The following is a 13098-nucleotide window of genomic DNA, read 5'->3' on the forward strand; positions in this document are numbered from 1 at the left end:
ACTGATTAGAGCAATGTAGGGGCTCACATTGCCTGGATCAATTACTGGATCTACCACAGACTCTCTGCAGGCAAGACACGTATCCTCTCTGTCCCTCAGTTCCTTGTTCTCTAAAATGGTTATGTAATACTAACACACAGTAGCGTGGAGGGCTCTGCGTTGGGAAAAGTTCTTGGAGATTCTTGGGTGAAATGTGCCGACAGTGCAAAGTTTGTTGTTTTTATCCATGTGGATTCTTTGTGTATGTTTAAGCTCCTTCTTGTTTTGTAACTAGAAAAGTTCGATTATTTAAGGGAAAAAAAGCTGAATTTATTAAGCAATTGAGTATCAGACCTTATTTCTACCTCCACACTGTAGACAAATATGAAGCTATTACCTTATTAAAAAATGAAAGATTACTCCAATCCATAGTTATCCCCAATACCATGTACAGATCTCTGCATTAGTTAGTACTGTAAAGGTCCCTTAATTTACATTTCTATGTCAGGGAACCAATGGCTGAAGTTCCCAGTGCAAAGCCTAGGCTTTTGTGGAGAATTAAGGAGAATGGCATCCACCCCCAAGTTGCATTCAGGTTGTAATGCTACAGTACAGTCCCTTCTAATGCCTCTGTTCCAGGCTACGAATCAGTCTCTCTGCTCCTCCTACAGCTGTCTACACTGAGAGCCTGTAGGATACTCTCCTGCGGTTGGGTTGAGTGGTTGTGGTTGGTTGTTTTAGTACTGACACAGTCCCCAACAGTGCTAGTAATGTTGAGAATGCTATTGTAGACTGGTTGCTAGTGCCACTTTACCACTCTGTAGGCTAAACAGGCTAGTCTAGACAACATGGGTGTATTTCTTTACAAAGCCTGTAAGTCCCAGCATAGTTAGGACCAATATGGCTACAGCAAGTGTGGGAGAATTTTAGATAATCTTCAGTGAAAACAAAACCTGAAGGCGTGGGGGATTTCCCAGTCACCAATGTAAACAAAAACTTAGTGGTCCCTTTCTAGCCTGCTACAACAGTCCCACCACAGCAACCTATTTGGAGCCAATGTGGAGACCTCCCCGGCGCATATAGGGTATATATCCCCTACTCCAACAGGAGTAGTGTGATCATCCATAATGCAGAGAACCTTGTATAGTTCTTCAGCAATAGGATGTATTTCTTCTGGCTTGAATAGGGTTAAGGAGACAGAAGAGATCAGAAAAAATAGAAACATTATCCAGCATTTCAAAATAAGTTCTAGGTGTCTTAATATTTTAATAATAAATAAAATGAGTTCCCTAAAACAGCTCTCATCACATCCTCAGTATTTACATACCTAGAGTATAGTCCTCTAAAGTTCTGATCCACCTTTCCACTGGGAAAGGTTTCCAAATTTCATTTAAAAAAGAAAAAAAGCACCCATTCTATTTCCCTGTTTGGTAAATTAACCTCTCCATATGGAGATAATCTGTAGTAGGAGGTTAATGCCACATAGACAGATCTTTGGTTTCAGCACCCTTTTTACATGTTATGCTTGCAGAACTGATTTTTTTTAAAGTGTAGTTGCAGAAATAAAGACACATCTTACCAACTGTATGGTAAAACAAAACTGCCATCCACAGATATTTCTTTTTAGGCAGTATTAAAAAATAAAATAAATGTTGGGCCTGAGTCAAAACCTCAGATCTTAAAAATCCCCTGACAGAGTTAATTCACATTTTTGTTTTGAGGGCCTCTCATTTTTAAGAAGTTTTGAACTGGTATCCTGTGCGCTTTCATACTGCAATTCAGTGTAGGAAATTAGAACAGCTGCTCAGAAATGAATTGTTGCACTGAATCAATATGAAACTTACTCACCCCGGGTATTAATCTGCTCAGAGGCTGCCAAACTGTGCTTTGTAGAGCACTTTTTAGTGGTCTGCAGAGAGTTGGGTGATAGCTGTTCACCTGGTTTTCAGCTGAGAAAAATGGAGCAAGTGGGAAGGAGAAGTGGAAAGAACAGCAAAAATTAGACATTTTTATTCTTTTTTTCCCAAAAGATCTAAACACTCATATTAAATGTCTGCAAAGCAGACAATGACTGCTTGCTCTAACAGACAAAACCACTGCTAATTCCAGTGTTCAGATCCAAGGAACAGATTTATTTCAGCATAGGTACAAAGTACCACATCGTAGTGATCAGTTAAGGGTGGTGGGCCAATGAACAGGCTGCACACACCCTAGGCAAAGACTTAACGTCTCAGTACAGTCTTTTATACCCAAGATGATTCTGTACTTTTATCAATACCCCTCTCCTTGGATTCATTACATAATAATAACATTTTTTGAACAAATATAACCTTCTGCATTGTGCCCTAAATTATATAACTTGTTTACCTGTATAACTTATGTATTTGTCTGGTACTTTGGGGACTTTCCTTGTTTATTCTGATTATATTTGGCTGGGTCATTGTGACTTTTCATTGTAACTTCATCCTTGTTGTGTACCCAAATATCGGGGACATTTCAAGAGCTGAATAAGAGAATACACAGTAAAGTTAAATCTGAATTAGCCAAATGGCTTTGTTTTGCACTTCTTCCCAAAAAGGGTTATTTACAGGTAACCCTAACTCACTGTATTGATTATATTGGTTATGCACCTCCTTATATATTACTAGCCTCTGTATGTGTGTATATGATTGATTAAGTACACTTAAGCCCTTACCGCTTTACATGAGGTAAATTCACCTAATCACTGTCTCAGCTTCTTACACTGATGAAGGGAGATGATCTCCACATTCATGAATGGGGAGAGGAGATCATCTCCCTTCATCAGTGTAAGAAGCTGAGACAGTTGGTAATGGGAGAAGAGAAAATGTCTATCATCATGTGGGTCTGTTCTGTACAATGATTTGGGAACTCATGCGCTTAGACAGGGGAGAGCTTTCCTGTGCTCAGTTGTCCTGAGGCTCACTTACCTCTTCACCTACAGTGTGTGATGTGGTAGCTTGGTGATGCTGCACTGAGCTTTAATAAAACGAGTTAGCGAGAGCCAAATGAGCTGCATTGCTTTTTTCAGGGTGTCCTTATCCCCTCCATAGCTGCAGGTGAAAGGTACAAGAACACGGGGGATCAAGATGGGGGAGAATCAGCAAAAGCAGCGTGCAGCCTCTGTGGTATCTTCCACTACCCCCATGGAGTCCAGGTTGTGTGTCCTGGGCAGGGTTGGGACAAGGACGGGGTGTGGGTTCTACTGTTGGTGGCAACATTCCCTCATACCCTCTTGCCACCAAGGGGTCTCTAAGAGCAATGGTTAGTGGGGGATCCCAATCAGAAACCATACTGTTGTGGGTTCAGACAAAGTTGGAGGTGAGGGAGGGAGGGGCTGGGGAGCTAGTACAGAGGCACAGGGCCTGTTTACTGAGGTATCTGCCTCCTTGGGAAATCCATAATCAGTTGAAGTGCCTGCTGCTTCCAATAAGGGAAGGTGCAAACTCAGCCCCTTCCCAATTAAACATGAGAGTGCAAGCTCATGGCGCCTCCAGTACCTGATGTAGGAATTGCTCAGGTAGGGGAAACAGGGCCTGCAACTCAGTTACTGAAAATGCTCTGAAAACATGCTTCTTCACTGCTATTTTTTTCAGGTTTTGAAACGGGAGCTGCAAGCACTTTGATAAATGGGTTGGTGGGCAGGAATGTAATAGGTCGTTTCAGGTCTGGCAGAGTGGCCAGTCTGTTGCCCCTGCCTGTAGTGCTAGCACAAACTCCTTGGGTGGTGTTAAGTACTGCAGTGAGTTAATTCAAGGCTTTGAATAACAAGAAGCCCTTCCAGTCACTCTTTCAAGTGCTGTCCCCAGATAATTACAAACTGTAAGCTGTGACATGATCATGATGTACTATATCACTCCTTACATCCATACTAAAAGGTTACCTAGTTCACCAGAACTTCTATAAATGCCTCTCTATCCTTTATTAAAATGATTTTGTAACGTTTTGCAGAAGCAAGTGAAACACTGAGACCCACACTTATCTTACCAGGAAGGGAGAGAATTGGGGCTATGTTATCTTTCTTGAACCATAGGAAAAAAACCATTACCATGTGGCTATGACCTTTTCTGCTCTGTGCTGAAAATACAGATCTGACCCAGGGAGAGGTTTTTTTCAGATCTGCTGAGAATTTTCTTTTGACGGTCTGTCTTTCTCACTGTAGATGTTTTGTTTCTGCATTTATCAGAGGCAGCACATTCCTTTCCTGCTATTTACTCTTAAATGTGGTACAATTTCCAGAAATATCATAGATATGTGAGGTGAAAATAAAAGTAGAAAACTTGAAATAGTATATGCTTACATATTGCAATAGTTAACATTAGCTGGGAATGCTTGTGATTTTAACAGATGGCCACTGACAAAACATGTATTAATTTTCCAAGTGTTACTTTACATTGCCAGCAATAAGTTACAGATTGCTATTCTTGCTGTCTGTATACCGTGCTTGCTAATGTCCAAGAACTAATGGGGAAAATATTTCTGTATTAACCTCAATTTTAAAATCTGACTTGATGTTTTGAGGGGAGAGAGGGATTTCTAGGGGGATGAGTGTGTGGTTTCAGCAGTGCTACTAGTAAACCATAGCTTTATTCGGGGTGGTAACTTTTCTATAATCATTGGTGCAGACACACAATGCAAGTATAGTAGAACAATTTTTTAATATAATGATTGTTAACATACAGGAAAAACAGCTGTTTTTGCTGCTTTGTTTTTCCTTCTCTCACCTTTAAAATAGGTGGTTAAGTATTCTGAAGTGGATATTTTCTCTTATATTATATTATTGCAAAATTGCTTCTATTTAAAAAAAATGAAGTGCAAGAAATAGGAGCATATTAAAAAATGTTAGTACAATAGACTTTGATGTTGAAGGCAAATTAGTGATGTTCATTTTCAACAGGTTGCAAGTGTTCTGCTTTTTGTAGCCTATACATTCAAGACGTGTCTTCATAGCACTTTGGAGCAAGCAGGAGTGAGCCTCCCGGTGTGTGTTGACAGACTTGGGCTAGCAGTGTTCACACTAACACTCTAAAAGTAGCTGTGTAGGCAGCACTTTGAAGCTGTGGCTCAGGCTGGAACTTGGCTCTGAAGCCTAGGGAGAAGGATGGGCTCTCACTTGCTCCAAAATGCTGCGTGGCTGTACCCCAACTCCATGGTTCAATTCGGTGACTGCCACAAAAATACTATTTTCTAGGGCTGTGAAGCAATTAAAAAAATTAATCATAATAAATCATGCAATTTAAAAAAAGAAAAAAAGAATACCGGTTATTTAAATGCTTTTTGGATTTTTCTACCTTTTTAAATATATTGATTTCAATTACAACACAGAATACAAAGTGTACAGTGCTCACTTCTTATTTATTTTGGATTACAAGTATTTTCACTGTAAAAAAAAAAAAATAGTATTTTTCAGTTCACCTAATACAAGTACTGTAGTGTAGTCTCTTTATCATGACAGTTGAACTTAAAAATGCAGAATTATGCACCAAAAAACAACTGCATTCAAAAATAAAAACATGTAAAACTTTAGAACCTACACGTCCACTCAGTCCTACTTCTTGTTTAGCCAGTCACTCAGCCAGACAAGTCTGTTTACATTTGCAGGAGATAGTGCTGTCCGCTTCATGTTCACAATGTCACCTGAAAGTGAGAACAGGCGTTCACATGGCACTGTTGTAGCAGGCATTGTAAGATATTTACGTGCCAGATGCGCTAAAGATTCATGTGTCCCTTCCTGCTTCAACCACCATTCCAGAGGACATGTGTCCACGCTGATGACGAGTTCTGCTTGTTAACGATTTAAAGCAGAGTGGTCTGATGCATGTTCATTTTCATTATCTGAGTCAGATGCCACCAGCAGAAGATTGATTTTCTTTCTTGGTTTGGGTTCTGTAGTTTCCGCATCAGTGTTGCTCTTTTAAGACTTCTGAAAGCATGCTCTACACTTCATCCCTCTCAGATTTTGGACAGCACTTCAGATACTTAAATCTTGAGTCGAGTGCTGTAGCTATTTTTAGAAATCTCACATTGGTACCTTCTTTGTGTGTTGTCAAATCTGCAGTGAAACTGTTCATAAAACAAACACATGCTGGGTCATCATCCAAGACTGCTATAACATGAAATATATGGTAGAATGCTGGTAAAACAGAGCAGGGGACATAAAATTCTCCCCCAAGAAGTTCAGTCACAAATTTAATTAACGCATTATTTTTTAACGAGCATCATCAGCATGGAAGGATGTCCTCTGGAATAGTGGCTGAAGGATGAAAAAGCATACACATGTTTAGCATATCTGGCATGTAAATACCTTGCAATGCTGGCTACAAAAGTGCCATGCAAATGCCTGTTCTCACTTTCTGGTGACATTGTAAATAAGAATTGGGCAGAATTATCTCCCGTAAATGTAAACAAACTTGTTTGTCTTAGCAATTGGCTGAACAAGAAGTAGGACTGAGTGGACTTGTAGGCTCTAAAGTTTCCAATTGTTTTGTTTTTGAGTGCTGTTATGTAACAAAAAAAACCTATATTTGTAAGTTGCACTTTCATGACAAAGCAATTGCCCTACGGTACTTGTAGGAGGTGAATTGAAAAATACTATTTCTTTTGTTTATCATTTTTTATAGTGCCAAATATTTTGAATAAAAAATAATTTAAGCTTTGATTTCGATTACAACACTGACTACAGTGTATATGAAAATGTAGGAAAAACCCAAAATATTTAATAAATTTCAATTGGTATTCTATTGTTTAACAGTATGATTAAAATGGCAATTAATAGCAATTAATTTTTTAATCGTGATTAATTTTTTGATTAATCGTGTGAATTAACTGCGATTAATCGACAGCCCTACTATTTTCCTTAGCAATACTACAACAAATGGTCATTTGTAAGTAATAGATCTAAAATTGTTAACGTTAGAGAGGTTGAGCTCTAGTCACGAGCCAGTCTCTTTTTAAGAAGCTGGTAAGATGAGCATTGTAAAGGAGTATAAATGGGCAGAAGTATTTTAAATATGAGAAAGGCACCTTCTCTTTCCCTTTTGTAACTAAACACTTGGCCAGGCAATAGACTGGTATTGTTCAAACTGGCATGGCCCTAGTCTGTTATAAACCGAGGAAATAATTTCTCGCCTCAGGCATCTAGCTAGTGGAAGTACTGGTGCATTCTTTCCGTTTCTAAATTAATGCCCACCTCCCTATTGAAGTGATGCTCATCACTTCTACTTGAGATGTCAGTAACTTTTGTGCTATATTCCCTTGTATAAAGAGATTTTGCCTGATGAGTTTAACTCCACATTCTTCCTCCTACAGCCTCTTTGAAATTGTCAGTTGCTGGATGTTGTAATTTTTTTCCCTCTACAGGCTGAACAATCAAAGGAGGAACAGAAACAGGGTTTAAGTGCTGAAAAATTGATGAGAAAAGCTTCCAAGGATGTATGTCGGTTACGGGAACAGAGTCAGAAAGTGCCATTGCAAGTGCAGTCGTTCAGGTACAGCATGTTCTGGTTGGTCTTCTGGCTCTTCTAAATCTGTGAAGTTAGTCAGTCTAAGCTTTCATTTTAAGAACGTCCTTTTATTTAGAATTGGTCAATTTGCTGCAGTGTTGCAACATGAATTATCGATGAGGGTAAGCCAATATGCCAATGCTGTATTAGTCAAAGTCTACATCTTCTCTTAATCTAGGGCTCTGATGTGTAACAGTTGAGTGATTTCAGAGACTAAATAACAGAGTTGGGGGAGAAAGGGCAGAATTTCAAGTAACAGAGGTTCTTTGGCATAATTTTAGTAAATCTCCCTGTTGCCAATCAATCTAGAACACGTAATAGAGAGTGTTAAGGCAATATGCATTTGACCAGGAAATCCTCATAACTGGCACCACAACTGGATGGCTGGCTGTGAGGCTTTGGCTCCCTCTAGTCCCTTTTGACAGCCAGCAAGGAGAACCAAGGCAGGCAGAGATTGTTTATGGGATTTGTTCAGCATAAAACCAGAAATGAAATCTTGTAAATTTCATTTCTGTTGGTTTTTCCTGTAGTTAACTTTTAAGAGGTTGTGGTTCTAGCCTTAGGCTCATGCTCTTAAATGCAAGATTGGTGGTTAATAGTGTCACCTGTGGTGACTTAAGGATGGAGTACTTGATCTTGCTTGCATCACTAAAAGCTGGTAGGATAATACTGATGGATCCATTTTGATGCAGCAGCCAGCTATTCAGTACAGATTCAACCTAAGGAGACTGAGCGGGGAGATAGTATGGCCATGCTGTTTGCCTCCAACTCAGAATACAGCAGTCACTCACTGCAGAATTGGATAAAATATATTGTCTTTATCTTGTATGTGAGTCTTGGAATGGAGATAATTTGGGACTAATTTTGGGTGCTTATCAACCCATTGCTCTCCCAGATCTTGGCATGAACTATGGAAGCTCCTAACCATAGGGTTGTTGGAGGAATTGAGGCTGATAGTTATACGATGACATCAACATCCATCGGGATGATAAAACCTTGGTATCATCTCTGAAGTTCCTGATGGCCATGTAACTATGTGAACTGGTAGCTACTGGCTCAGTTTACTTAGTTGCACTCTTGATCTAGTGTTTTGAACCAGAGCTCAAGCTTAGGCAGTTGGAAACCAGGCTCAGTGTATTGGAGAAATAACCCCTTACAGTTTGAGTTTAGGGCACACCAGTCCTGTCAGGTGATGGACCTGTTTTAATGGTCCCCATTCAAAGACTAATGAAAGTAGAGCACCTCTAGGAGGCTCTGTGGGAAGATATTCCTGTGAAAGTTCACTCTTGATGGGTTGGTAGAATATTGTAACATTTATCATCCATGATCTATACGGCGTGTCCTATGCACCATCTTATCTGGCTTTGCCCTCATGGATTGCCTTGGTCTACAGATCACCTTTCACGGGTGAAGTTAGAATGATGACAGCAAAGTCTCCAGTGACGGAAAGCAGAGGCTGATGTTGAGATATTGAGTCATAAAGAGTCTTTGCCTCCCACATAACTATGGCATAAGAATTTAAAGTAAAGATCCTTTGCCTCTGCCATATAATCCAATCAGTAGATTAGGTTTGGGTGACAGACAGCTTGTTGATCAGAGCTGCCTTCATGGGGTAGTTGGAAAAGTTCATCCAGTTATGAGGGATATGTTGTGAATAAAACTGAGCAGATTTGGGCTTGGCTGCCTGCTACTGTGAATGGGAGGCAGGATCAGGAGTCAAGTTCAATCTAATTCAATGAGAGCTATTAGAGGTGTTTTGCTGTCTTTTTGAATTCACTTCATTCTTGGCAGGTAAAGGTCAGCAGAAGAGTAGTAGGTCCATTACTAGTGGAGATTGTCAACCACCTCCTACAGACAGGACATATAGGTGGTATCTGTTCAGGGAGCTGTTGTGCAACCTTTGCTCAAGAAACCAATATGTAACGTTCACAATGTGGTTAAATGCCACCTGCTGTCTAGTCTTCCATTTTTGGAGGTGATAGAGACAGTTATGAGTATCTAGATGCTCCAAATCTGCTTGAAACTTTTCAGTCTGGTACAAACTTGGGTTTGGACTGGCGTTGGTAGTAATGGTGGATGATCTCACACTGAAGTGTGAAGATCCTGATGCCTGTGCTGATAAATCTGCTGTTTTCAATACTGTTCACTATGAAATGTTACAGATTTGCTGTAGACTGTAGCAAGAGTAGGCGTAGCTGCTCTTTGGTGCCACCGTTCCTTCCTCTGCCACTCGCCAAGAGTAGTGTGGCTCTTTATCCTCTAGGGGCAGTGTCTTGGAGAGTTCAAGGTTCTGTTTTGTCCCTATCTCTTTCATCATGTCCACTGGGCTACCGAGAGGGCTAATGGGGAAGTGCTTTCTGTATGCTGATGACATCGCGCTCTGCATCTTTCCCATATAAGCCATGCAGTGCTGTTGAAAGCCAGTTCGGTATCTGGATGAGATTGGCACATGCATGAGAGCTAGCTAGCTAACTGAAGTGCAATCCAGATAAGACTGAGGTGATGATAATAGGTCTGGGGAAGCAACTGGCACATATAGTGACAATTCTATCAACCTCTTTTTGAGGGTATTCATGCAGCTTGTTACTCTTGCCCTGTTTTTTCCTTCTGCTGATTTTCTTTCTGAAAGTCTGGATCAGATGTCAAATGCTTTTTTAGCAGTGATTATTCTCCTTTTAATGCCATATTAGGATATATGGTTACCATGATCTCACTGTTATGATTACGAGTTCTTTGTTGCTGCCACTGCTGTACTGAGAAGCTTCATTTTTTCTTCTCTCTGGAGCTTCTCTCTCTTTTGATAAATCTGCATAATACAGGCCCTTCATTCCAGACTTTTCTGGCAACAGCATTCTCTGCAAGCATATTTATTGGATAGCTTGAAAGCACTGACCCTAAGGATTTTAGTCAATAGAACAAATTATTTGTACTTGAAATTTTTGCATAAAACTGATATTTGAAAGACCTGTTCTCCTACGTTATTCATCATATACTGAAGCTGTTGGAGTTCTTGTGATATTTTAGCTGCTAATCACTGTAAAGATTTCCTTAAACTTATTTTCTGATTCTAGGGAGAAGATAGCATACTTCACAAGAGCAAAGATCAACATACCATCCCTACCAGCAGATGATGTATAATTACGTTTTTCATTGGAGTATTTTTCCACTTGCTCATTTTTTTTAGATGAACACTTTGTAGTTATAGCCTCCTGCTTTCAAAGTTCTTCTATTTTACATCCAACTATAAAGATGTTCATTTGTAAAATACAGCGAACTGAGTTCTTGTATGTTAAAAGACGCAAAAAAACAAACAAACCACAACTACCAGAAAACCAAAGTAGAACAATTCTGGTACACCGATGCTAATTTTGTACAGTTTGTATGTATCGCATGTGTGCTCTTATTTTGTAAAGATGGAACAAAGGAAAGCGTGTATCCTGTTGAACCGCACTGTGTTGAGAAATATTACGTTCGACAGAAGATTGTTTATCTTTTCACTATTTTCACGTGAGCAGACTGTGAAGATGGCTGTTATGCCATGCAATATTTTTGTACAAGTATGACTTTTATAGTTTGAAATTAACCATGAATGCAAGCTCCTTTCCAAAACAGCAAGGCTGCCTCGTAACAGGTGCTGTTTAGATTTCCGTCACCTACATGGGGATTTTGTTTCTGAAAACGGTTTCTTGACTGTCCTTTTTGTTTCTATGAAGGAAGAACATGGAGTACTGAGTGCAGGAATATCATTTTGTGAATGTACAGTACTTTGGGCTGCACTGTACAGTACTTTGCATCTGCAAGGTGGTGAGGGGGAAGGGAAGGGAAGGGAAGGGTAGACCAGTAACCCTAAAACCTCTTATAGTGAAACTACCAAAAGGGCAGCTGCTTTCTGAAACTGAAGCTGAATCAAATTCACACCAAGGTGTTTATATATGAGTAGTCATACCACTGCGCTGCAAAATCTTACAATTGAAATGTAACCTTTTGACCTAAATATTGTCTACTTTTGTCAACAAGCAGTATGTAAAAAAGATCAGGTTCAGGAAAAATTAAATCTGTGCTGTTGTCAGAAGAGGAAAAACTACCCATCAAATTCATAATGAATCCACTGACTCAAGTACCGGAAGTATTGTTGGTATAGAAATCCATCCTGGAAAAGTCTGTGACCTAGAAAACCAAATATTTCAGTAGGATATGTACTACAGTTCTCATTATTTTTTTAAGTAAATAAAACACAAGCTGTTTTTCAGAATAATGATGGTTCAAGTTGAACAAGCTTAAGGAGTAAATGTGAACAAGATGTCTATCAAAATAGAATTTTATCTTATCTGATCAGACCTTTTTGTTACAAAATGTGGGTGTTCTTGTCATAGTCCCTAGGAAAGCATGCTACTGCATCAGATCTGAAATAAAGCATCTACAACACACTGTTCGGTAAAACAAAACTTTGTGATTGATCTTACCACCAAAATGATGTAGCTAAACTTGTATCTACAGTACATAATCTCTGAAGTTTTTTGAAAAAAATATTAAATTCAAAGTTGTTGTTGTTTTTTTTAATTCTGTGGATAGAATCTTTGTCCTTAACCTACAGATTATATTGACAAGCCACCTATACATAGTACTTCACTTTTCCAGAAAGTAATTAGTCTTGTTGAAAGATGAAGAGAACATAGCTACAATATGTTTGCAAATGTCTTCTGAGTTCAAGATAAGAAAATTCTGTGCCTAGAATCTTGTTAAACACATCAAGGATTTTCTTGTGATACACAAATACATTTATTATTTCAAACCTCTTAAATGTATAACTGGATGCCACACAGTTTTGAACAAGTGCCAGCCAGGCCAACTGACTGAGCATAATTCTTCATGGATATCCATTTATTGCTGGTTTAAAAAAAAAAAAAGACTACTACTAGAAACAAGAAGATATGATTCATGCTTGTGAGGTCAAATTTTAAAAACAAAAGTTTGACATTTAATGTAGAGGTGAAATGAAGGTTGACTGTTTCAGCTTCTCAGTTTGATTATATAAAATGTTTCTAGGATGTGTAGAATTGTACCGTATGATTTATTTTTTTATTTATTTACAGTCTTATTTATGTTCTGTTAAATATAGTTCAGTTCTGGCCATTTAAAATGTTTGACGTTAAACTATTGTGGGAAATATTTACAGCTTTCTAAATTCTTGCCAGACTAGCTGGTGTTTGTTTATATGTTGAATAACGTTCAGAGGAGTATAAAAAAATAAATTCTGATTGGGTGTGGTCACGACTGTAACGTTCTGATGCTCTAGTTCGCAAAATTTGCTCATTTTTAAAATGAGACGGACTTAAATGTATAAGCTTTTTCTCCTCACTTTCCAAATCATTCATAGTGTTACAAACTTATTTATAGGCAGGTTTTAACAATTCGGCGGGGGGGTGGGTGTTTTTACTAATTCAAATTATTCACACTGCTGAAACATTCAATAGACTGAACTAAAAGTGGATGTGAACAAACCATAAAGTTCAAATTTATAAGTATTACTCTTAAAGAAGTAGAGTTTACGCTGCACAGGGGCTAACAAATGTAGTAATTAGTTCTCGTGTTTCAGCTA

At 38.8% G+C, this 13098-nt stretch overlaps 1 protein-coding gene across 1 annotated transcript in view; it reads left to right on the forward strand.

Moving 5' to 3' along the window:
- The window catches only part of WWC2 (WW and C2 domain containing 2), a 150296-nt gene extending 137890 nt beyond the window's left edge, over window positions 1-12406 (forward strand). Inside the window, exons 22-23 of the mRNA XM_032781120.2 lie at window positions 7357-7484; window positions 10571-12406. Of these exons, the coding sequence (XP_032637011.1) occupies window positions 7357-7484; window positions 10571-10637 (195 nt within the window). The 3' untranslated portion in view covers window positions 10638-12406. The remainder of the gene's footprint in view (window positions 1-7356; window positions 7485-10570) is intronic.
- Window positions 12407-13098: the final 692 nt, after the last annotated feature.

This window comes from Chelonoidis abingdonii, chromosome 5 (genome assembly GCF_003597395.2).
Source record: "Chelonoidis abingdonii isolate Lonesome George chromosome 5, CheloAbing_2.0, whole genome shotgun sequence".
Lineage (NCBI taxonomy): Eukaryota > Metazoa > Chordata > Testudines > Testudinidae > Chelonoidis > Chelonoidis abingdonii.